The 24733-nt window shown below is 32.0% G+C and overlaps 1 protein-coding gene across 7 annotated transcripts in view; it reads right to left on the reverse strand.

The window, feature by feature from the left end:
* The window catches only part of LOC111706976 (mitogen-activated protein kinase-binding protein 1), a 51804-nt gene that overhangs the window by 14695 nt on the left and 12376 nt on the right, over nucleotides 1–24733 (reverse strand). For all 7 annotated transcript variants that reach the window (XM_023479940.1, XM_023479945.1, XM_023479943.1 and 4 more), the window contains exons 6-32: nucleotides 22077–22185; nucleotides 20999–21049; nucleotides 20026–20082; nucleotides 19360–19442; nucleotides 18240–18311; nucleotides 16252–16318; nucleotides 14766–14860; nucleotides 13942–14029; nucleotides 12779–12865; nucleotides 11480–11647; nucleotides 10997–11127; nucleotides 9863–9929; nucleotides 9208–9335; nucleotides 8924–9049; nucleotides 8626–8749; nucleotides 8332–8402; nucleotides 7914–7973; nucleotides 7333–7453; nucleotides 6615–6717; nucleotides 6235–6356; nucleotides 5928–5987; nucleotides 5320–5420; nucleotides 4169–4381; nucleotides 3642–3768; nucleotides 2967–3026; nucleotides 1925–2001; nucleotides 1166–1276 (exon numbers count right to left, since the gene is read on the reverse strand). In XM_023479940.1, the coding sequence (XP_023335708.1) occupies nucleotides 1166–1276; nucleotides 1925–2001; nucleotides 2967–3026; nucleotides 3642–3768; nucleotides 4169–4381; nucleotides 5320–5420; nucleotides 5928–5987; nucleotides 6235–6356; nucleotides 6615–6717; nucleotides 7333–7453; nucleotides 7914–7973; nucleotides 8332–8402; nucleotides 8626–8749; nucleotides 8924–9049; nucleotides 9208–9335; nucleotides 9863–9929; nucleotides 10997–11127; nucleotides 11480–11647; nucleotides 12779–12865; nucleotides 13942–14029; nucleotides 14766–14860; nucleotides 16252–16318; nucleotides 18240–18311; nucleotides 19360–19442; nucleotides 20026–20082; nucleotides 20999–21049; nucleotides 22077–22185 (2679 nt within the window). The remainder of the gene's footprint in view (nucleotides 1–1165; nucleotides 1277–1924; nucleotides 2002–2966; nucleotides 3027–3641; nucleotides 3769–4168; nucleotides 4382–5319; nucleotides 5421–5927; nucleotides 5988–6234; nucleotides 6357–6614; nucleotides 6718–7332; nucleotides 7454–7913; nucleotides 7974–8331; nucleotides 8403–8625; nucleotides 8750–8923; nucleotides 9050–9207; nucleotides 9336–9862; nucleotides 9930–10996; nucleotides 11128–11479; nucleotides 11648–12778; nucleotides 12866–13941; nucleotides 14030–14765; nucleotides 14861–16251; nucleotides 16319–18239; nucleotides 18312–19359; nucleotides 19443–20025; nucleotides 20083–20998; nucleotides 21050–22076; nucleotides 22186–24733) is intronic.

Here is a 24733-nt window from a genome sequence, read left to right on the forward strand (position 1 = left end):
AATTTGTTTTTGTTTTTTAATAGTTTATTTTAGAAGCCAAGCGGTATTAACTTTAAAACACGGTTTTGATCCATCGTATCACAGCGGTATCATTTACAGTTTTAACCCTAGGAAGACGACAATATCTTCCACATTATTAAAAAGATAAAGGTTTCAAGGTTGCTGTTGTGAATCGGACATTGCCAACTTTACCAGAGCTTACAGTTTCTTTAACAACGTACAGATCTATTTTATTAAAAATTCTAGAAAAATTTATTTAATACTTTTAGAACGCTTAAAATAGAAAAATATAATTAAGAAAAATGCATGATTCTCATTAAAACCTTTTGAAAATGATATGACGTTTAATAAGCTTTCAAGCAATTGCCTTAGATAGTTATTAGCACTACTAATGATTCATAAACACAGTGAGTATCAAAAACATGACTTAATTATTTTTCTGAATAGACTTATAGTGTAAAAGCATTAATAAAAATTAAAATGTGAAAAAGCCATTTGAAAATTAAGCTCTGTTAGCGAAGGGATTATTAAATCCTCGTTTTTAAACCTAGATTACAACGTAAATCTTTCTTAGGACTCATTTGTATGTGTGGTTTTAAAAATTTGAATTCCTGCAAACTTAAGAGAATCTTTTTCATTATTCAATTTTAAAATATTTCAGATATTCTAAAAAGAAGAAAATGTACTTTTTATTGTTTCAAATGTAAGTAACGTAACGTAACGTAACGTAACGTAACGTAACGTAACGTAACGTAAACCAGTATTTTCAGGTTCTGTACTCTCGCCGCCATCATCCTACACGCAATAAGAATAAGAATAAGAATAAGAATAAGAATAAGAATAAGAATAAGAATAAGAATAAGAATAAGATTAAGAATAAGAATGATTCGCAGATGAGTATTTAAAATGACCTGGCTTTACCCACATCCTTTATTAAAGATATTATAGAAAATATGTGTAATATTTTTAGAAAAAAATTTAATATTTAAATAATTATGCATTTTTTTTTTGGATATTCAAGAAAACACTGCATAATTAAAGATTAAATATTTTCTTTAGGGGTAGCGCCAGGTCATTTTAAATACTCCTCTGTGAATGCAGAGGCTTGGAGATCATTTTGCGTGGCTCATAGCGGCGTTGCACACCCTACCTTGTATATTATTACCTAATACAATGCATAGAATGAATGTTCTTGTCTGAATGATCAGCTGATGGTGTACTGCTCCCCCCCTCCTCCTCTTCATCCTCGCTATTTACTAGATCTGCCCGGCTTCCTCTGATAACAAATATTTAAATGATTTTCAAATCCATTCCTTTACTATTATTATCAACCTGTAAAGTTTCTTTAAACCCTGCAAGTTTTTTACTTTGACCACATCACAACCACATCCCAGCGTTTGACCACATCCCAGTGCTTGACCACATCCCGGTGCTTGACCACATCCCAGTGTTTGACCACATCCCAGTGCTTGACCACATCCCGGTGTTTGACCACATCCCAGTGTTTGACCACATCCCGGTGTTTGACCACATCCCGGTGCTTGACCACATCCCGGTGTTTGAACACATCCCGGTGTTTGACCACATCCCGGTGTTTGACCACATCCCGGTGCTTGACCACATCCCGGTGCTTGACCACAACCCTGTATTTGCAGCGTGAGTGTATTGTGAGAAGCTAACTTAACTTGATGTGAAATTAACGCCAAAGACAAGAATTTTGCTAAACCTAATCTTTAACAAAAATAAAATGGTTCGATGTGATTTTCAAGGACTAAGGAAACCAAAATTTTGACAACACAAGTGCCAAATTTTTTTTTTAATTTAGATATTTTGTTAAATCCCATTTTAAATTTTAAAAACCTTAATTAGTGAGTGGCAAATGAACTTGAGTAACATATTTAAACATTCTAAAATATTTGAATTCCTGAATCTTCGCTGAGATTTCCTCAGTTCATCAACATCCATAGCATTGACATGGTAAATATCTGACTTCTCATCAACCTGTACAATATCCAATTATAATTAGTTAAATACAGTTATATTCACTAAAATTCAGTTTTAGTCAATTAAATTCAGTTAAATTCAGTAAAGTCCAGTTAAAGTAAGTTATATTCAGTTATATTCCAGTAAAATCCAGTTGTTTTCAATTAAATCCAACTATTTTCAGTTATTTTCAGTTATTTTCAGTTATTTTCAGTTATTTTAGTTATTTTCAGTTATTTTCAGTTATTTTCAGTTATTTTCAATTACTGTTGGTTATTACCAGTTAAATCCAGTTATATTTAGTTAAATACAGTAAAATTCAGTTAGATACAGTTAAATGCAGTTTAAATACAGTTAAATACAGTTAAATTTTCTGGTGATCATGGAAATGAATGTCATGGATTTTCTTTAAATTTTGCACACAGCTGACATGTTATGAGAAAATATTAAATCCAAAATCCAATTGACCTCTGGTTACTGAGTTATAGTCTCCTAAAGTTCCGGTCTCGAGGCAATTTTCGGCCTGACCTCGCATGCTTTAATTGGTTGTAACTTTTTGTTACTTCAAATATCAAGCTAATTTTAACGCTTGTTTACTGCTTACTAAAAGATTAAATTATAATTATTTTGTATTTACTTTTAGCAAATGCTCAGAAATTGTATTTATTTTTTTTGACCTCAATTTTTTTTATGAAGGTATCATCCGATTTTCGTTATTCATTTTTAGAGATTCCCAATAATGTATTTAATGATCATGTGAAGTTTCATTTTTGGAATATAATTGTTGTTGGAGCTAGAGACTTTTAACCGTAATTTTAGTACGTTTTCCAAAATATTCTACAACAGCAGTCTTTACTTTTAGAAAAGTCTGCTTTCTTGTTAGAAAAAGTCGGTTTTTGAATGAGTAAATTTTCAAAAAATATCCCAGTTAAAAGGCTCTAGCTCCAACCACAAGTAAAATCCAAAAATGAAGTAAATTCTACCTGTCCAAAGTACATTGTACTGCCAGTATTTTCAGGTTCTGTACTCTCGCCGCCATCATCCTACACGCAATAAGAATAAGAATAAGAATAAGAATAAGAATAAGAATAAGAATAAGAGTAAGAATAAGATTAAGAATAAGATTAAGATTAAGAATAAGAATAAGAACAAGAACAAGAACAAGAACAAGAATAAGAATAAGAAAAGAATTAGAATTAGAATAAGAATAAGAATAAGAATAAGAATAAGATTAAGAATAAGAATAAGATTAAGATTAAGAATGGGATTAAGAATAAGAAACTGTACTCTCCCCGCCATCATCCTACACGTAATAAGAATTAAGAAAAAGAAAAATAATAAAATGATAAGAATAAGAGGAATAAAAATTACACAAACATCCCTGGACGAATAAAAAAATAAAGATTGAGTACAATGTCTATTTTAGAATTTTTTAAAGTAGATAGAGGGGGTGTGTGATTTTTTAGAAATATTATAATCTATTTAATGTAGGAAACAGTAGCGACAAGTTTCCAAAAAAAGATCTAAGCTGAAAGATTTGAGATTGAAGATCTGACCTGGGTAGAATAATCATCTAAATCTGCATCATTTAAGATTAAAGATCTAACCTGTGTAGAATAATCATCTACATCTGCATCATTAAAGATTAAAGATCTAACCTGGGTAGAATAATCATCTACATCTGCATCATTAAAGCTGTCCAGGGTATCTAGAGTATCTGGACGAGGATTCTGTGAGGAAGGATGGGGAGACATACTTTCTAGCTCAGACATACTGCTACCAGTCCTGAAAATATTCAACAATTCAAACACACAAATCCAAATCTGAAATTTTAAGATTGATAAAATTGATACAGATTAGGGACCAAAAATCAGGTGGGTATGGTCGGACTAAGCTGAAAGGGCTGCAATCGTAATTAGAAGTAACGGCATGTCGGTTTCACAACGGTATCTTTAAAAGCTTTCTCTGATTGGGAATGAATGAGATATCGATGTTTAAAGTTGAAAATTTTCAGTTGTGGTTTCTCTGAAAAGGCAACTTGAAACATTGGGAAAATCGCTAGAATTGAATCCTTTCAAGCTAGAAAAATAATTTTGATTAAATAAAGGTTTGAAGTGAATTGTTGTATATCAATGGAATGTAACTTGAAATTACACCGACAATCCCTTTAAACATGCTATCTTACCTGGCCCATTCGAGGCTGCTTCCCTCCTTAGGACTACTGTCCTCCTCCCCTGGGTTGTTGAAGGGAGTGTCCTCGAATGATCTGAGATTGATCTCCTGGTTGGCTCTATCCGCCCACCTTCCCTTCACAGCGTCCCCCTGGGGCTGAAGTGCCGGACTGGAGGACTGGATTATCTTGGTTTTAGCCCAACCTGGTAGTTTTCCAACAGAAAACCTGGAAATAAACATCTAATATGATAAATAGCAACAGATCCGGAGTCGGTTTCAGGATTCAGGAACGGATACTGTACGGATCAAGCGAATCCGGATTTAGGAACGGAAAATGTGAGGATCCAGTGTATACAGGATTAAGGAACGTAAATTGTGCGAATTACGTGTATTCGGATTAAGGAACGGAAAATGTGTGGATTAAGTATATCCGGATTAAGGAACGGAAAATGTGCGGATTAAGTATATCCGGATTAAGAAACGGAAAATGTGCGGATTAAGTATATCCGGATAAAGAAACGGAAAACGTGCGGATTAAGTGTATCATGAATTAGGAAACGGAAAACGTGCGGATCAATCGAATCCGGATCCAGGAACAGAAACTGTGCGGATCAAGCCGATCCGTATTCTAGACGCTATCAGAGTGTAAAAAAGTTAACAGCATTGAAAAGCGAAATGAAGCTGGTACTAAGCCTTTAACAACTTTCTGTACTTGTATGAATGTACAGGAGCAGACTGTGTGCGGTTTGTAATCTTGGAATTTAAATATCTTGGTATTCGGCTAGAACGCCTTCTCCTACAATTTATTTATGACATAAAACTGCACAATGTGCACATTGAAGACTATACAATACTGTACACTGTACTGTTTTAAATTTCATTCTTTTATATACATATTTATTATTTGATGATCAACAATGAGAATTTTTCCAAGTGTGCAAGAATTGGAAAAATTGTAGCACAGAACGGTAAAGAAAAGTACACAATACCTGTATTCTAACTAGTAGAAACGTCAAAGGTCAATGTAAGTGTACTAATAAATCAGCATTGTAATGCTTTGATTTGTATTGATGTATTGCTTTTCAGTTCTTTATAGTGTACTTTGCTGTTCAATACCGTACTGTCCTATCCTAAAATATATTTTATTTTGATTTAGTATAATACCTGTACATATCATTATCGTTTGGTAGGTTTGCATTAGGATCCAGGAACTCAGGGGGAGGGGAACCGAACTGTTCGTTATCTATATCCGGGGATTCAGCTCCCTAAATATATATTATTAGAATCCAGGAATTCAGGGCGAACCAAATCATACTGTTCATTATCTATATACGGGGATTCAGCCCCCTATATATATATATATATATATATAAATATATATACAATAAGGATCCAGGAATTCAGGAGGGGAACCAAACTGTTGGTTATCTAAATAATGGGGTTCAGCTTCCTAAATTCGTAAAATTAAGATACTAAGATACTCGAGGCAAGTTTTGCTGTTCAAAGTGTTCTCTGATGACTAAAATTCGCAATTACCATGAAAAGATTATGATAATATTGGCGACAAAATTATTTTTAATATTCATTCTATCGAAGAAGATTGAAAATCAAAAGATTAATTTGCTCAATGAAAATCATAATAATATCGTATTCGCAAAGGTTACCTTGGTGGAAAATTTAATGATGTATTAAATAGATCCACAACAATTCTTAAGGAAACCGGTATCAAGATGAGAAAACGCGAGAAACACAAAATCTGCATGTTGACTTACCGGCGGGCTAGTTATATATGTTCTGCTAGAATTCCTGTTAGGAGCTGCTGCTAATCTCGCCTAAATAATATTTTATCAATAACACACTAATTTTAAAAGAAGAACAATTTATTTCAAGAATTCTACTTAAAAAAAAAACAAAAAAACAAAAAACACGGAAATCAAAGATTAAAATTCTTTTGAATAAATAGTGAATGAACCCTGCAGTACAATGCAAACAAAATTAGAATTTTAAAACAATTAATCTATTGACCATTCTTAAAACAAGAACAAAAAATATTTTTTATTTAAAAATAGAAAAACTAGCCTGCATAGTATGAACCATATCGGTAGGAAGCCTCCAGACAAAGATACAACTATCTCCAGATACAGATATTAAATGCTTGCAATCCGAACTGAATGCTAACCCCGTCACAAGCTCACTGTGCCCTAAACATAACATTATTTATACCAAAATAAAAATATATTTTTATTTTCCCTGATTTTCTAAATGTTCTTTCCCGATAAATAACTGTACTCTTTCGAACTTTGCAAAAGCAAGATTAAATTCCTCTTCATATTTTTTCACTTGATAGAATTATAATAATCTATTTCATTTTTACAAAGATAGATGTTACCGGACATGTAACTATTTGTATTAATGATCCAAAAATGCGTGATGTGAACCTTAAATTAAACTTGTCTAACCTGCCATAGTTGCCATCAGCTCTCCAGTATGATAATCATAAATAGCGAGGGTTTTATCTGTACACGAGGTGGCACAGTAGATTCCACTTCGATCCAGTACAACCTGCACAGTTGTACATTGAAACATGATGATTTATGACACAGTACAGTGTACAGTGTACACGGGACAATGTACAGTACAGTAAGACACAGAAATAGAAATAGGAACAAAAGTGTTCGACTCAGATTACAATTCTTAATAAGCTAATTTTAAAACAATTGGTAACTTAAACTAACTTCTTCATAATAACATCAGCTACACCAAATGTCGTCTTCCCTTTCAGCAATTTTATGGTTTTCACTGTGCATTTAGGAAACATTGAGGACTTAAACTCAAGAGAGGGATCGGGAGCCATTGTGGGTTTAAAAGGAAGGAATTTAGAGGGAGTGGTATTAAGAAGGAGGGAGGGCCGAGGGGGAGCAAGATGGAGTGAGTGGATAGGAATGAAGTACTAAAGAGGTTAAATAGGACTGATTTATGATATAGTTTTGCCAAAAATTCAACATGCATTAAACACAATTAAAAACTTTGCCGAATTTTGATTAAAGGTCAAAGGGCGTGCAGTGTGCAGTGTCCAGTTTGCAATACAGGGATTACAAATAAGATCAAAATAATATCATAATTAAAAAGGATTATTTACGGATTGATTGATTTATAGATGATATTGATTATTAATACCTTGATAAGAGTTCCATCCTCGCTAGCCGACCCCTTGAAGGATTTAGTCTGTTTGGCTCCTGCTACACTGTAAACCCGTATACTCCTATCCTGACACGCAGTCAGTATATGCTTACCAGACCTAAATTAAAATAAAAATAAATGCCATCTTCGCTGGTTAAAATTATACTAAAAAACGAAAGAAGAGAATAAAATTATTTCAAGGGACATATAATTCTATAACATCCCGCCATATTTTTTTTATTTGGGGGAATTATGGGTTACTATTGCTTTGATTATGTTAAATAACCCTGTTACGTTGTCTTTACGCAACTCTTCTGAACTGTTGATCCAATAACTTTCCGATCTACTTCAATATCCGAACTAGGATATTTTGTATTAATTGAGGGTTTTGTTAGGAAAGGACCGTTTCGGGGCCGAGCACTGCGGCTAGGAAAAACTAGTGTACAGAGTGCCGCAGCTAGGACAGACTAGGGAACTTGACGCTGCGGCAACATGTCCAACCAGCTGTTCAGTGTACACCCATGTGCGAAAGTATAGCGGATTTACGAAGGAAGGATACAAAATCAAATAAATGTTACCTGTCTAGTTCCATATCATACAATGTCGTCTTCCCAACAATATGATTTACTCGATTCAAACTAGAACAAAAACAGTTTTTATGTCATTTAATAAATTGCGGATGATGGTAATCGTGATTACGATACCCCCATGGGAATATTTTTCAAACGGAAATTGAAAATGTTATTTTTAAACATTTTTGGCTGAGATTCACAACAACAAAAAATTTTTAAATACATTTGAGGAGATATTTTTCGCTGATCTTGTTTCTCGTAAAATTGTAACAAACATTTTCTATACTAGATTTTTAAACGTTGTATTGTAACAATTTATGGGCTATCAACTTTATGGCCAAATAGCTACTGCAAGGGATTTGGAGTGGACCTGAATCTTTAAATACAAACTATTTAATATTTTATTAAATTTTAAACAAGTTACCTAATGCCCTGAGAATCTTCAGTATTGACATCTCTAAATATAATGGATTTATCTGCGCCACAAGACACCATCTAAAAACAATATTTATATCAATTCTTTAATCATATTTTATTAAGTCAGACCAAATTATTCATTACATATCTTAGACATTTTGATACAACAGAGTAAGACACTAAAAAAGTCAAAAACTTATTGATGAACAAAAAAAATGTTTTCAGGTTGAGAGAGGCTTGTGAATCTAACAAGCCTCTCTAAAATTAGAAAGTCACATTAATTGTTTGAATATAAGTATACCTGTATCCCCTCCTGACCCTGGTTAGGAAGAAATCTAACTGCTGTAATACTAGAACTATGATCGTCTAGTGTTGATAGAAAACTATAGTTTTTTCCAGCATTAAACAGATTGGTCAATCGGTCCCTAGATAATAAGATGTTGGAAGCTCTAGACATATTATAGCTCTATATCGGGACTTCTGGGATATGAAAGAAAACTTGATAAGATTGAATCACTTTAACAATTGTAGAAGGCTACTTAAAGAATATTTGCATGCAGAAATAACATGAATTTATTATTATATGGGACGCTCTGTACCTGCTAGCACTAGCTAGATAGTTAGCTGTAGTGCCTGGAGATGGCAGACTGTACTCTAGACAAAGAACTTCAGCATCATGAGCTTCTATCTTACACAGCTCGTCCATGAACTGAAGTTCATGAACCCTAGAATAGAAATATTAAGGAAGCCGCAGTTAACGAAAAAGGCGATGAAACGATAAAAAGCACAAGCATATTCGAAAACAAATTTTGAATGAATTTAATTAAAATGGAAATGCGGGAAGCAAACTAGATAAAATCCTCGAAATATTACAAAATATTACCTAATATTACCGGCCCTGTCACCACTAGCTAGATGTTTCCCATTAGGACTAATCCTGATACAGCGTACACCATTCCTCTGGTCATATACAGTATCCTTCTCACCAGAGGACAGGGAGTTATCAGCCTCCTAACAAACAGTAATATTCTAGGGACTCTACACGTACTCTCAATTGACTGTCAATTTTATGAGTCGGGTCATATCCAATCCCTCTATCGGAAAAAACATTGAAGAAGATAATTTCGCTTTTATATTTAAAGCATTTAATTCCTACAATTTCTTCATCGTCAACCTGCAACATAAATCCACAAATAAAAATATCATTTTGTTTTTTTGGAAAAAAGGATATTTCACACATTTTTAATAAAAAACTTTAAAGGGTAACGTTGTGGATCGGACACTTAAAAAAATGGATTGTCCCGTAAAATAAATAATTATTTTCTTTTTGTTGCAATTCCTCCAACCAGTATAACCATGCTCCAAAGTTGAATGCTAATTGTAAAAAATAAAAAATAAATGTCCAAAAAAATTAACTAAGGCATGTTGATAAGATCAATCGGCAAAATAAAAAAAAACATATTTTACACCAAAAAAAACATGTGAAAACAACATTCCAATTTTTTTTGTCCAAAGTAATCTTTAACAGAAATGTTTACCTTTATAAAGCCCAGTGCTGGATCTATGTACATAGTTTTCAGTAGTTCTTCACTGTATATATTTCTTCTAAAATTACATGATTATCATTATTTTTTTGAAAGCTTTTAATCGAAATGGGTTTAAATAATTGATTGGATTTGGCGACTTTTTCAAAAAGTTGTTTTGATTGAATCTCAAAGATTATCCTAAATATTCAATAATTTGAAAATCTAAGAAAAACAGATTAACGAAATAATTCGGATTTGACAAAAAGTTGTTTTGATTCAATCTGAAAGAATGATGGCTAGGATATATATTTCTTCTAAAAATGCAAGATATAACTATCAACAATCTATATTTTGAAAGTAATAAAAAACAATCCATAAAATAAACTTTTAATTGAAGTAAGATTAATCAATTAATTGAATTTTGACAACGGTTTCAAACAGTTGTTTTAATCTAATCTTAAAGAATGAAGGCTGGGTGGTTATAAAGTCATAAATAAAATAAAATTCATCGAAATAGTTTTGAAAGAGAAAATATGGCTGATGAACTTGCAAGCAGTTTTACAGTTTTACGACACTTTTCCCCCCTGCATTCATTTTTTGATGGAAAAAATACTTTTAAATGTTTCTCATGCCGTATTGGTGGAAAGTAGTAAGGTGAACGGAATATTTTTTCTGTATTTTAAAGGGACTATTAATGATTTCTTAAAATGGTACCTGTAGATAGTGTTGTCTATCGTTTTAAATCCTTTTTAGAAAAACTTAAATTAAAGTTCCAATATTTGCAAACGTTATTATGTTTGCTTTTATTAAACTTAGCAATATCTTAATATCCTAAATAACTGGAAGAACGGTCCTAAAACTATCGTTTTGGGGTAGTTTTTAGCATGTTTCCTCGGCCTGGGTCAAAATTTGACACGAGTTTTGGAGTCGTTTTTAGCATGTTTCCTCGGCCTGGGTCAAAATTTGACACGAGTTTTGGGGTCGTTTTTTGCATGTTTCCTCGGCCTGGGTCAAAATTTGACACGAGTTAAGAATAGGAAATGTTAAAAATAAAAGATTTAAAAATATTTGCTACTCTTACATTATGCAAAATGTTAACACTGAAAAAAGCGAAAAAAAACGAACCAACTGAAAGCAAATCCCTACCTGTAGAGTGTATTTGTGGGTAGTCCAGAATCCATATTCCATATTCTGATTGTATCATCACTGCCACAGGTTATAAAACTACCAGCAGGAAGGACAGCCTTCTTACCATCACCAATGTTGGCAGGGTACATCTTAATACATGTTTATTATCCTCCATTTTTAATAATTACATTTTAAAGAGAACAAGCATTTTTTAATTTCGAATTTTAAAATTTTTCAAGCTAAGCATTCTCATCATTCTCATTCTTGTTCAGCCAAGGAAAAGAGGCAGTATTAAATGGATTATATTCAAAAAACTTCCTTTTTGATTTTGAAGAAAATATTTTTGTAATTTTAAGGGACATCTCTGAAATAGGATGTGTTGGATTCCTCGTGGGCATTTTATACAATTTTCGAATGAGTTAAAAACCATTTAAAAATAAAAATCCTACTAATCGAGGAAATATTTTTTAATATCTTTTTTTTATATGGTGTTTAGTTTACCTCTAGTCCCCAGATGCAAGCTGAATGGTAGAGGAAAGAATGACTTTTCCCAACTTTTCTAACGTCCTTGACATCCCAGATATACAGAGAGTGGTCGTTGTACACTACAGAGACACGACCATTCTGCTCATCGTAGCTTACAGCACTCGCATCAGGATATAAGGCATTCTAAAAAATAAAAAATATATTTAAAGGGACTGTAAGCGTATCTTCAAGTGATCATTCATGCAAAGATGGCAATGCCAGATTTACAACAGCACGCTTAAAAGCTTTGTCTGATCAAGTATGAATAAGATATCAATGTGTATAACATTGAAAACAGATTCTTTTCATTTGTGGTTTCTCTACTTAAGTGACTTGCGCATTTCTGCTACAGGAAAAATATAGAAATTGTAAGAAATAAACACTTTAAGGTAGAAAACGATAATATCTTCCACATTATTTATTATATTCAAGTTGTGATTCGGGCATCACCATCTTTGAATGGAGGGTCACTTGGATTTACAGTTACAGTCCCTTTAATAAACATATTAATTATTAGGGTATAAATTTAATTTGGGTTTCCATGGCCTTTTTAAAGTGAGACACTCTCTTTTTAAACTCCAAATTGATACAAAAAAATTTAAGTGTAAAGTATTATTTAGTGACTAAAAAAAAAAGATAAGATTTGATAAGGAGTATTATTAAAGATTATCAAGCTATACAGAAATGAGGTCTTTTAATGATTAGAAGGAAAAACTGTTTTCAGCATTTCTATACACTATACAGGGTGTCCCACATCAAATTAAATCGTTAAAACTTTAAAATAAAGGCTTAGTTTCACATTTTTAATTTGGAGGTAATTTTAGGTCATTCTAGGTCGTTAGAGGTCATTAGAAGGTCAAAAACTGGATTCGTTGCTGCTACTGTATTCCCTGGGTTCCTAGCTTTAGTTTGATATGTATAAAGTTATAGTTGAAACATTTTCTATTCGTCAAGGTCCTCAGAGGTCATGTTAGAGGTCATTAATGGTCATTAAAGTTCAATTTTGTTTTATTTTAGCAACTTCGAGCACTTGATGATTTGAACCAAAACTGAAGGCATGGACCCCCCCCCCCCCATCATCAAATAGGATATCTCAACCGTCCCCTTTTAAAAGAATAATTAAATCATATTTAAAGTTTTAGAAAGCTAATAAAAAATTTGTATGCAGAAAATACTAGTTTTTTCGAGTATTTTGTGCGTTTTTGGCCTTAAAGCTTGGAGATAATCCAATATGATACGGACCGCTCTGTAAGTAAGTCGAATAATTAAGCAAACCTGTGGATGGCTAGCCATATGAGAGCTGGTTAAACCTTTAGAGACATCTACCCCAAGGTAATGGGTTGTAGGAAGGGTTGTCACAAACTAAATTAATAAAAAGATTATATTTTAAGTATTGGGCCAACTTTCATCAGCTAGAGCAGCTACATCAGGCAAAACAGTAGAGTACAAATAAATCAACCCCTTATTTATTTGATTTACTGATGTACTGTATACTTAAAAATGAAAATGAAAAAGCTTAGAATATTTAGAAGAGGAATAAATGTTTAACAATAAGTTACAAAAAGTTTTAAACAAGAGATTTCATTTTTCTATCTTCCGCCTGTATCAAGATTCAGAAATATATTTATTTCATTAACAGAGAAATAAAGGAATTGAGTCTTTGTCACAAACTCAATTTTGTAATCCATATATAACCAATTGGTGTAAACCAAATATATTTTTATACAAGATTATTTGATCAAACAGAGTATAAGAATTTAAATCTCTGAGGTCGCGACATAAGGTTGCAAAGATATTGAGATTAGAAGTTCACAGTTTGCGGCAAAGACTTCTCATAAGTTTGGTTAATGTATGATGAGCTGTACAACCTATACCAAGACTAAACACACTACTGTACATGTCTACAGTAGGACTGTACACATGTCTCAAATTATATTAATGAAGACCTGTTGACAATCTTATTAAAATAATCTGCTGTAGTTTGCGTTTTGATGTCTGTATTAAAATCTGATAACTGCTCAAAATAAGAAACATTGATCAAAATAATCTGACAACAAAACATTTCAAACCAAGCACATCATTTATTTTAAGGTTGCAAGTATCTTTACCCATACATATTCATCAAATATGGGGAAATATTTTGTAAGAGTTTTTGCCACAAACGCTGAATTTCTAATCCCTAAATCTTTGCAACCCAATGTCGTAGGCCTTAGATATTTCAAACTAGGAATTCTGTTAGATTAAATAGTCTAAATATAGAATATTTAAGATTTTTAACAGCAAAATTCAAATTTCTAAGATAAAGGGATTAGAAAGACTTTATTTTTTTCCAGCTTGCAGCATGTAACATAGTTAATAAGAGAAATGTTTTGTACGTTATGTATACTTTGTACATTGTGTGTATTTTGTACATTTTGTGCATTTGTACATGAGTTTACCTGTAGTGAATGTGGTGAGAAGCATCTGACAATTCCGTCTGCGCAACCAATAAATATCAGCTCTTCGCCAACAGACAGACAATTAGCACTGAAACATTCAAACATTGTTTAAATGTCAATCAATATCAGAAAAAACGAACAATTTCTAACAATTTTATCTTTCACAAAAATTTAGGCAAACGTCGATTTTAAAACTTTTTTCCCAAAGTTTATTAATAATAATTTAAATTTCCACTGAAGGCTTATTTTAAGTCAAAAAAAATTATATCAATACAGGAAAAAGAACAATTCTGAATAAATATATTTTTCAAAAATTATGCTTTGTAATGTGTTTGGCATTGATAGTTTACGAGATCGTGTCCGTATTGACATTGATAGTGAAAAGTTGTTGAACTGATTTGCACTGGTGCCACGTAGACCGATAAGAGGGATTGAGTTGTGCTTGGATTGATCCGGGTCTGAGAGACTCTTATAGAGTAGGGCATTAACTACAAGGTTACAGTCAATTTCAGATACTTATTTCCACCGTTTATTCAGAAAAAATTTATAATTTTAGATTTTACGTTAAAAAAAATACGATTTCTTAACACATTGGAACTTTAACTTCTTAAATTAAAAGCAACGTATTTCACAAAATCAATTTGATGGAAAAAAGAAACTTACATAAAATGAATTAACTTATAGAATGAATAGAATGAATAGAATGAATAGAATGAATAGAATAAAATGAATTAAATGAATTAAATGAATTAAATGAATTAAATGATTAAAAAGAAAAAGATGAAGAAAATTTTTCAAAATTTGAAAATGAATAAAATAAAAACCTGGTAGTTCTGAGTTCAACCCATTTGTCGAGTAATCTTCTATTATTAAACTCACAGAGTAATCCAGATTTAGTTATAGCGTAGGTAGAGTCTCCCTGTTAGATAGATATATTCATTACAGGGATTCTTCACAATTATCAAAATAAACTAAAGATCAAAACTTAGCTAATATCTCTGAACAATCTGTTTTTTAGGAATGTTTTTGACCAAAAAGACAGGCAGAGTTATGTTCATAGTTTCGGAAATTTGTGTATTGTACAATAACTTAAGTGCCCGGAGTTGCCTGGGATACTCATAGTTACTCCCGCCGTTTACCGCCGTTTTGTCGTAAATTACGATTTTAGCTATTTTTTCAAACTAAAGTGGACCCACGCAACTTAGTTTATTAAAACCGAGCTAAGAACATCCCCGTGGTTCTTCCGGGTTCCCCAATTAAAATTTGAGGCAAATCGGGGTTCATAAGTTAAAATCGGACAAACAAACAGAGATTACATCTTTATATATTCAGATACTACTAAATAGATGATTATATTATATGATTATATGATTATTATATATTATTATTATTATATTATTTTGATTCTAAAATATCTACAAAATTCAAATTAAAAATATGATAATTTTGAACTTTGAAATAACATATTAAAGGTGATAAATTATAATTTGCTATCACGGCCGGATGGGGGGGGGGGGGGGGGGGGGAATTAATACCTCGGTTTTATCAACAAAATGATTAAAACTTCTGTGGTGAAAATAAGTTCTCATTACACTCGAAAAATATTCAATCTTTGAAAACATTTTTATATTTAAATATTTTAGACTAAATACAATTCTGTTGGCGAAAAAGTTCAATTCGCCCATTATCCAAATATTTGAAAAAAACAGGTTTTACAGTTATTTAAAACAAACAATAACTGTATAATACCATGTTGAAAGGAAGTGAACTAGAGGAAGTGAATGTCAGGAATACGGAAACCCCAATCATGGCTTGAAATTAGTTAAGAGGAATAAAACCCAACTCGACACAACGGACCTGAGTGCACACATTGCACAATTCTACAAAATTCATAAATTCAGTATTCATTGAAAGGCAGGTGGGATGGAAATCTTTTTACTTTTTTATTTCAGAAAACCTCTTGAAGGCTCAGCTAAAATCGGAGCTTCCGTGATGTGAATCACGGGATCCAGCAATGCCCGATACCCTAATCAAGTATGAATTTGACATCAATGTTTATAATTTTGAAAATAAATTATTTTAAATTGTGGTTTCTCAGTGACTTGCGCATTTCTACTGCAGGAAATCATTTTGGATCATTATCAGAATTAAACACTTTAAAACCTTAAAAAAAAGACAATATCTTTCACATTATTGAACAGGTAACGGTTTTCTAGGGTACTTTTGAATCGGGTAGTGCCACTCCTGCATAGAAACTTGAAATTAAGCTGACAGTCCCTTTAAATGATGAAATTATTGCAATAAACTTACCATCTCCCCTCTTCCACATGCAACATCACAGAAATAGTTATTCCTCTGCTCACCCAGTATAGCAGACCTAAAATAGAAATTATTAGTATATTTAATTCATTTTAAATTTATTTACTTATAAATAAACTATATATATACTAAGGCTCTCTGCTGTTCTAAAATGTGCTTGCCAGTCGGATCGCTTCACGTACGAGGGTGCTAAAGCGTCGGGAAACCCGTCGGTCGCAGGGTGCAGTTTAAACTGCCTTTAAGATGGCTTTTTTGTTTCCTTCTTTTTACCGATATTTTGAATACCCGTCAAATGTGCTTTCAGGATCAAAATTTGGCACTGTGTGTTAAAAAACGAAAAATTTCAAACTTATTCATTCTAAGCATTTGCTTTTCTTCTACCATGTCAAATATTGACTCTGGCAGAAGATACATGAAAAAAAGGAAAAAAAAAGATTACTTGAACTACGTCTCAATGTAACAAACTCATTAGACAGCTATTTTTTAAAGATTAAGCTCTTGATAGCTTCAAAAAGGTGGATATAGAACTAAATAGTTAAAAATAAACGCCATTTTTTAACAAAATTTTATTTTTCCTTTTAGCCTGATATTTATAAGGACTGAAAGAAAGATTAGAACTGTAAATATTGAGGTTCTAGGAAAACTAGGAACCAAGATACGAAGAACCAAATAATGTCCACAATGAATGCTATGATAATAATGATAATACGTGAATTTGTGGAAGAAGAGATTATAGAATATAATGATGAATGAATGAAAGAGTAAACTATAAATACCATGTAATGATCAATATATATAAAGGACGTATTTAAAATATAAATACAGAGAAAGGAAGCAAGAGAAGCTACAAATACCGTGAATCAAGATAATTAATAATAACATGAAATTACAATAAACGTATGTGGCAATGTGTATGGATGTGATGAAGAAGAGATTAATCAAGAAATATTAATATAAAGAAGGAAAATAATGTTAATTAATATTAACATGTTAATATAAGAAAGGACGCACCTTATAATTAATTATGTACAACTAATTAACAGGGAAATTAGGGACATTTTGCTTGCCAAAGTTTGTTGAGAAATTCCGTGACGGTTAAGTATAAATTTTAATCTCTAGAAAAAGTAGTTGTACACTATTTTATCGTCATTTCAGATGAAAACGCGCAAATATATTATACAAAATATCGCAGATAGGCTCGTTATTTTACTAAATTGTCCCAAAGGACGTTAAGTAACTTAACGTCCATCTGTCAGGAGAATCATAGGTATGTAATGTTAACCAAATTGCGGTTAAAAATAAAAATATGGAATAAAGAATAGGCATGGTATCTAGGTATCTAGAAAAAAAATAATAAAAATGCGATTAAAATAAATACTAAGATTATTACGTTTGAATAACTCTATGGAAAGAGAAATTATCAAAAGGGGGCTAAATAAGAAGGAAAATAATGCAATGAATGAATGTTTAAAGGTGAACTAGAAATACCAGGAATTACTAAATAAGTAGTGAAAGTAAACGAAGTTTTAATCAATCTGCAGAGAACATGATAGTAAGTTCTCATCCACACAATTTCTTGGATTATGCACTCATCCATACAACTTTTTTTTATAATGAACAGCACAGTACAGTACTGTACGATGTAGTGCAGTGCAGTGCAGTGCAGTGCAGTACATTACAGTAAATCACTGTACAGTACAGTACAGTACAGTACAGAACAGTACAGTACAGTACAGTACAGTACAGTACAGTACAGTACAGTACAGTACAGAACAGTACAGTACAGTACAGTACAGTACAGTACAGTACAGTACAGTACAGTACAGAACAGTACAGTACAGTACAGTACAGTACAGCACAGTACAGAACAGAACAGAACAGTACAGAACATTACAGTAAAGCAAAGAAAAGTACAGCACAGTACATTACAGTACAGTACCGCAGTGCAGTGAACTAAAATACAGCACAATACACAATACCTTCCCATGAGAGGAACAGGTTCCTTGTATTTTGCAGATCTGCTGTACTCAAGATACCAAAATTTAACATGCCTAAAAAATAAAGTTATTCAAAAATTAATATTAACATGTTTTGTGAATATGATAAAAAATTTTATTTTTATTAAACTATTATATCAGCATTTATTTATTTTTTTATGTTTTAATAAAAATTAATTAAAATCCCGGACTCAGAGAATAAATCTTTTTAAAAGATTTGTAACTGTTTGGTCAAACATACCTTTCATCTTGGGGGAAAAAATTATTTTCAATAAAATAAAAACACTTATTCTTTACTGTAACACATATACAATATCTAGCACTGACAAACTTATCAAATATTATGCAATTAACTATTCAACCATTCACTAGTTAACAGTTAGATTTGAATAATAAAGCAAAATCTAAAATTATTAGGATGAACAAAGAACTTCCGGGAAGAGAGTTCTAATTTGTATTTACACAAGAATATTACAGACGAACACAGAGTACAAAGAGTTAACAGAGTTCCCAGTTTTGCAATCAGATGTCTCGAGTATACATAATCCTGAGCACTCTGTTTACTTTTATACTCTTTACTGAAGGTCTTAACCGTAATTAAATGAGGTATTTTTATACTTGATTATCAGCCCCCCTATTAGTATATTTAATTCATTTTAAATTTATTTACTTATAAATAAACTATATATATACTAAGGCTCTCTGCTGTTCTAAAATGTGCTTGCCAGTCAGCAAAAAATCAGCCTCCTACGACAATTCTAAGTTATGTTTAACCACTGTTTAAATTTTCCGGAGAGTAATACGTTTTGTGGCCCCCCCCCCTTAGGGAAGGGGTTGTTTAAGTAACTGTGCGTCCGACTCTTCCTTTTAACGTTGAATTTTCGAAAATTTACTTAATAACCATTCCATACAAAGCTTAAAGTTGTACACCGGAACACATTTTTCACGTTTTAAAGGATTAGCTATGCTGAAAACTGTTTTAATGGGTCATCTTCATGTTATATTAAACAAAAAAGAACATAGTTATTTACATATTTGATTTTTCCAGGTATACAATTTTTATAATTTACTATTTGATAATAAAATACGAGAATATATTCACCTATTCCCAGCTGTGACAAAATATGAACCATTCTCGGCAAAACTAATTGCTTTCACCTTTGTTGACACCTTGTTACTGGCCACCTAGTAAACCAAATCTTATATCGAAAGGATAAAAGAAAAAAACGTTGATTTCTTCCGGAAATTTTAAGGCATAATTCAAGCCGAAAGATGTTGAAAGCCATAACACAGATTAATTTATTTCAAGAAAATATCGAAGCTGTTTCTTTGACCCAATGCGAAAAAGATGGAAGCACAAAAAAGCTTCTAAATCATGATATTAAAATAAAGATGTATTTTAAAAAGTTAAAAAGATCTATAAAAAGTTTAACAACGGTAGATTTATCTAACTAGGCTTTTATGGAGCTTCGCGACCCCTTTCCTATTAACAATTTTATCTTTTCACTTTTAAATATGAAATCGGCTTCAAATTTTCGCGGGGTTTTTCTGCTTAAAATTTTTAAATGTCATTTTTGGGGGGAAAAATCTTTGATGGTCCATAAATGTTTCATTGTGTCATAAGTTTCCCCCCAAAAAATGGCATAATCGGTTCAGCCAACTTAACGTCTACTCGATACAAGCAGACAAGCCTTTAAAGTCGATTATGTAATCTTACCAAGTTGTTTAAAATAAAATCTATTAAATTTGAATAGAAAGATTTATTTTCCTTAATGTTATTTCTCCAGTCCCAGACATTCACTATCATATCATGCTGGGATCCGACCTAATAGATAGATTATTAAATATAGAGTTATCATTATCATTTTTATCATCATTATCCTAGTTAGCATCATAAATATCCAATTACTGATGATCCAACAAATGTATATAATGAAGAAATTTCCTAATAACAATGATTCTAATAAAAACAAAAATTAAAACGTGTCTGATAATTATAGTGTAAATAATGACTAAAATTATGATATGGATGATTATAACTATGATGATAATAACGATAATAATGGTTGAAATAATTATATTAGCAGTAAAATCATAAAATGTTTAATCTAGTTTAAACGACCTGTAAAAGATAAGATCTAAAGGATCCAATAAGATATTCAAATTCAAAAAAAAATTTGACAGTAAATGTTTAAACACTTAATTGCATAATTTATGCAACAAAGATAAAAAGAAACAGAATTCAACACGATTAGCGATTGAAATTATGTTAACAATCTCTTTTAAAGAACCCAAGAGACAGCAAAGTAACATCCCTTCAATACGATAAATTATCAATTATAAAAAAGGTGATAAATTATCAATACTAATGGGGTAGAAGGATGTGTTTTGTAAATAAAGGAAGTTGCTAGATTAATCCTTACAGTTAGATATAATTAAGAAGATAAATATTGTTACAGGGTGTGCAAATTTAAACTTTATATTAGAACTCTAAACTGTTGACTAAAACAGTAGTATTGGAGTAATTTTGCGCGCGCCGCGCTGACTTCCAATGGCAAAACAATTTTTTTTTAATAAAAATTTGGATTAACATTCATAAGTTCTTGAAAATATTAGTTAGATTGTAAATGCTTTGAGTAAAAAACAACTTGAAAATCAACAAAAACCTAGCTTATAAGGTTGAGAATTGTTTTAACCCCCCTGTATATATAAATACATCTACAGGATGTGTTTAAACTTACCGAGACAATGTATTTGTTGTTGGGAGCAAAGGCCACACAGTTGATTCCATACTAAGGATACATGGTTATTAGTTGTAAACACGTTATGCTCACTTGGAGTTTAATAATATTTACTGTACCAGGGGAAACATTTTTTTGAGAATTTATTTCCCAAAAGGTTCTTAAAAATCACCCCCACCCCCCTAGATTTTTAATTGAAAGCAACAAAATAAATATTAAAACAATTTTTTTTGATTTTTAATTATTTAATAATGACGACATGACCCACAAATCCAATAACACCCTGGTATATAATTATAAGCTTAACTCAAGGGTGTAAATACAAAAATTGACATGGCAAAAACAGGGGAAATGAAAAATAATCTGTTTCTTAGCAAAATGAAAAAAAATTAAAAAGGCCTTTACTATTCACAACACTTCCAAGTTACCATAGGATAGTAAAAAAGGAAGAGAGTTAAACACTTTATTATTGACCGGGGGTAAACTACCTTCCTAGTCTACATATTCCAGTAAACTAGGAAGAGAGTTAAACACTTTATTATTGACCGGGGGTAAACTACCCTCCTAGCATACATATTCCAGTAAACTAGGAAGAGAGTTAAACACTTTATTACTGACCGGGGGTAAACTACCTTCCTAGCATACATATTAGCTCGCCTACTCTGCACGCAATACAGATTTAATTGAAAATTACTAGAATCTTTTAAACTTTTTTTTGCAAATATAGGTTATAACCGGCTTCGTGGTTCTCTCATGCAACTGTTGGAGAACACTTTAAAGAATAAATACAGAGCGCTTCATGTTAATAAAGATAAAAATAGCTTAATACAGATGCACAGATAAAAATAAAAACAAACAGCGTAGAAACATGAAACCCTACAATCAGCAATGCAAAACTTAAATTCGGAATATTACGCTTTGAAAAGAGAAAAATGCGTAATGATTCTTATGCTTTTTATTGGTTACTTTATGTCCCTGTATCTGTTCGTGTCCCTGGAACTCCTGTGTATACCCTAGAACTAATCTATTTTACATTTTACATTTTACTCTCCTGTATTACTTTATACCCCTGTATTACCTTATGTCCCTGGAACTCTCCAACGAACTGTTTCTCCTGGTTGTCCCAGACCCTGACACTGGGAAGATGACCGCATTCTCCGGTTACAAGATATCTTCCGTCCTCACTCCTAAAGAATACAATATTAAGAACTAGCTTAGGAACCCGGCGTTGACCAGGGGAGTCCTAGTAATTCCCACTTTTTACCCGCCATTTGTCAGAAATTAGGAATTTAGCTATTTTTCTCGTTAAAGTAGACCCACTATACTTAGAATCTCAAAAACCAAACTAAGAACTTTCCCGTGGATCTCTCCAGTTCTCCTGTCAAATTTGTGCCAAATTGGTCCAGGAGTTCCTTAGTTATGATCGGACAAACAAACAAACAAACAGAGACTACAGCAATAAATATTAGATGTTGGAATTAAGAAATATTTTATTTTTTTGTGAATCCCTACCACCTTTTTTAAATCATTATTTCTCAATGGAAAAGTCAGAAACCTATTTATAATTTGATTCAAAAATAGAGAAATATATTTTAAATGGCCGGGTGGAAAAGAATCAACAGATATCTTGTTTAAATCTCAAAATTTGACCAACAATGAGAGATAAGGGAATGTTTATGAATAATCAAAATTTAAAAAAAAATGCCTCAACAAAATTCGATTTTCATTAAATTTTGAAAAGCCAGGAAATTATTTTTTAAAATTTTAGAAAATTTACACAATTGAAATAGAAAATGGGCGCAAAGCGCCCTGAAAGCCTAGTACTATATATATTTATAGACTAGGCCTAACTGGTTGATATCTTGACCCTAAGTATTTGACCCCTAGACCCCTGGACCAAGCTCTTAGTGCCTGGTTCAGGCAAGATAGAACTATTATCTGAATGAAACAGCAGACAGGGGTGTACACTGTACACTTTACACAATACACTATACACAATACACAATACACTATACACTATGCACTGTGCACTGTGCACTGTGCACTGTGCACTGTGCACTGTGCACTGTGCACTGTACACTGTACACTGTACACTGTACACTGTACACTGTACACTGTACACTGTACGCTGTACGCTATACACTGTACACTATAGACTACACTGTACACTGAACACTATAGACTATACATTATACACTTATACTATACACTATACACTGTACACTTACAATGTGCACTGTGCACTCTGCACTGTACACTGTACACTGTACACTGTACACTGTACACTGTACACTCACTGTACACTATACACTATACACTATACACTATACTTCACTGTACAGTACAGTGTACACTACATTTATAAAATGTACAGTGTACAATACAGTTTTAAGATGCACGCTGTACACTACTGTTTCACCATGTAAGCAGTACGTACATTACAGTGTAAACTAACAAACGGGGAGGGGGATTGGTGATCTCTGGAATGAACATTATAAAATGCCCCTGGTAAAGAGCCGTCTGAATTCCTTGATAGATATATTTGAGTTTATAAAAGTTTCAAATAAAGTTCAGTCAAGCTTCTTAAAAATCTTATTCGTTAAAATCTTTTAAATATCTGAAGGGTTTGCTGATGAAAAAGGTGTCGCAAAAAAAAACCTTTCAACTCTTTTGATTTGGTTCAATTGTTTAACGTATCAATTATAGAATTGGTACTTATTGGATATTACAGGTGGGTAAAAAAAATCATGATTAAATTAGTTTTGTCCCGCGGAGACTTTTTTGGACACCCTGTACTTTATTATGTATACAAGATACAGTGACAAGTCTGAAGTAGGGTTAAATTGAAGAAAAAAACTTGACTGTCATCATGCTAATCTTACTAATATACCTATTTAACAACTTGACAACAATATTTGGAAAACATTGCTTGATAAAGTATAAACTCGATGTAAATATAAAATTCTCTCCCTAAAACCACAACGTTGTTTACTTCATACCAAATCCTAAAGAATGTTGTGCAGCTTCTTGTGACCTTTAAAGTGACAAAGTAGAAAATATGCCTTTTTAAACCTAGATAACAATGTTCTAACGGATATCTTACACCTTTTAGACTTAAATACATAAATAATAATAATAATATGACAAATCATGTAATTTTCAATTTTTGCTTTGGAATATTGACAGTCGTTTTTAGTTAATTCTCCCACGGGCCATTTGAAATTCCGCTGACAGTCCCCTTAAAACGAGAAATATTGACAAATTTTTGCTTTAGAATATTGACAGTAATTTTTAGTAAATTTTAGTTAACAATCACTTTTAGTCAACTCCCATGGGCCAATTGAAATTCCTCTGACAGTCCCCTTAAAACGAGAAATATTGACAAATTTAACAAATTTAACAAATGTTTGCTTTAATTATTTTCAAGTGTGAAGATGTAAATGATATTTTATGCTGAAGAGTTAAAACCAGCCTAAGAGGTTGGTTGAAATGGATAAAATATTGAATTATTTTATCCATATTTGAAACCTTACTCAGATATATTGATTGATAGATTCAGGCCTCAGGCCACAATTTTAAACAATTTACATAAATCGAGACAGGAAGTAACTGGATTCAAAAAATTCTTGTTAAAAGATGATAACATGAAATAAAAAATAGTAAAAATATTTTTAAAACATCTTGTTTTTAATCATACTTTTAAACTTAAATTGTGTTTTTATAGATTTTTTTGCA

Source organism: Eurytemora carolleeae, unplaced genomic scaffold (assembly GCF_000591075.1).
Source record: "Eurytemora carolleeae unplaced genomic scaffold, Eaff_2.0 scaffold143, whole genome shotgun sequence".
Classification (NCBI taxonomy): domain Eukaryota; kingdom Metazoa; phylum Arthropoda; class Copepoda; order Calanoida; family Temoridae; genus Eurytemora; species Eurytemora carolleeae.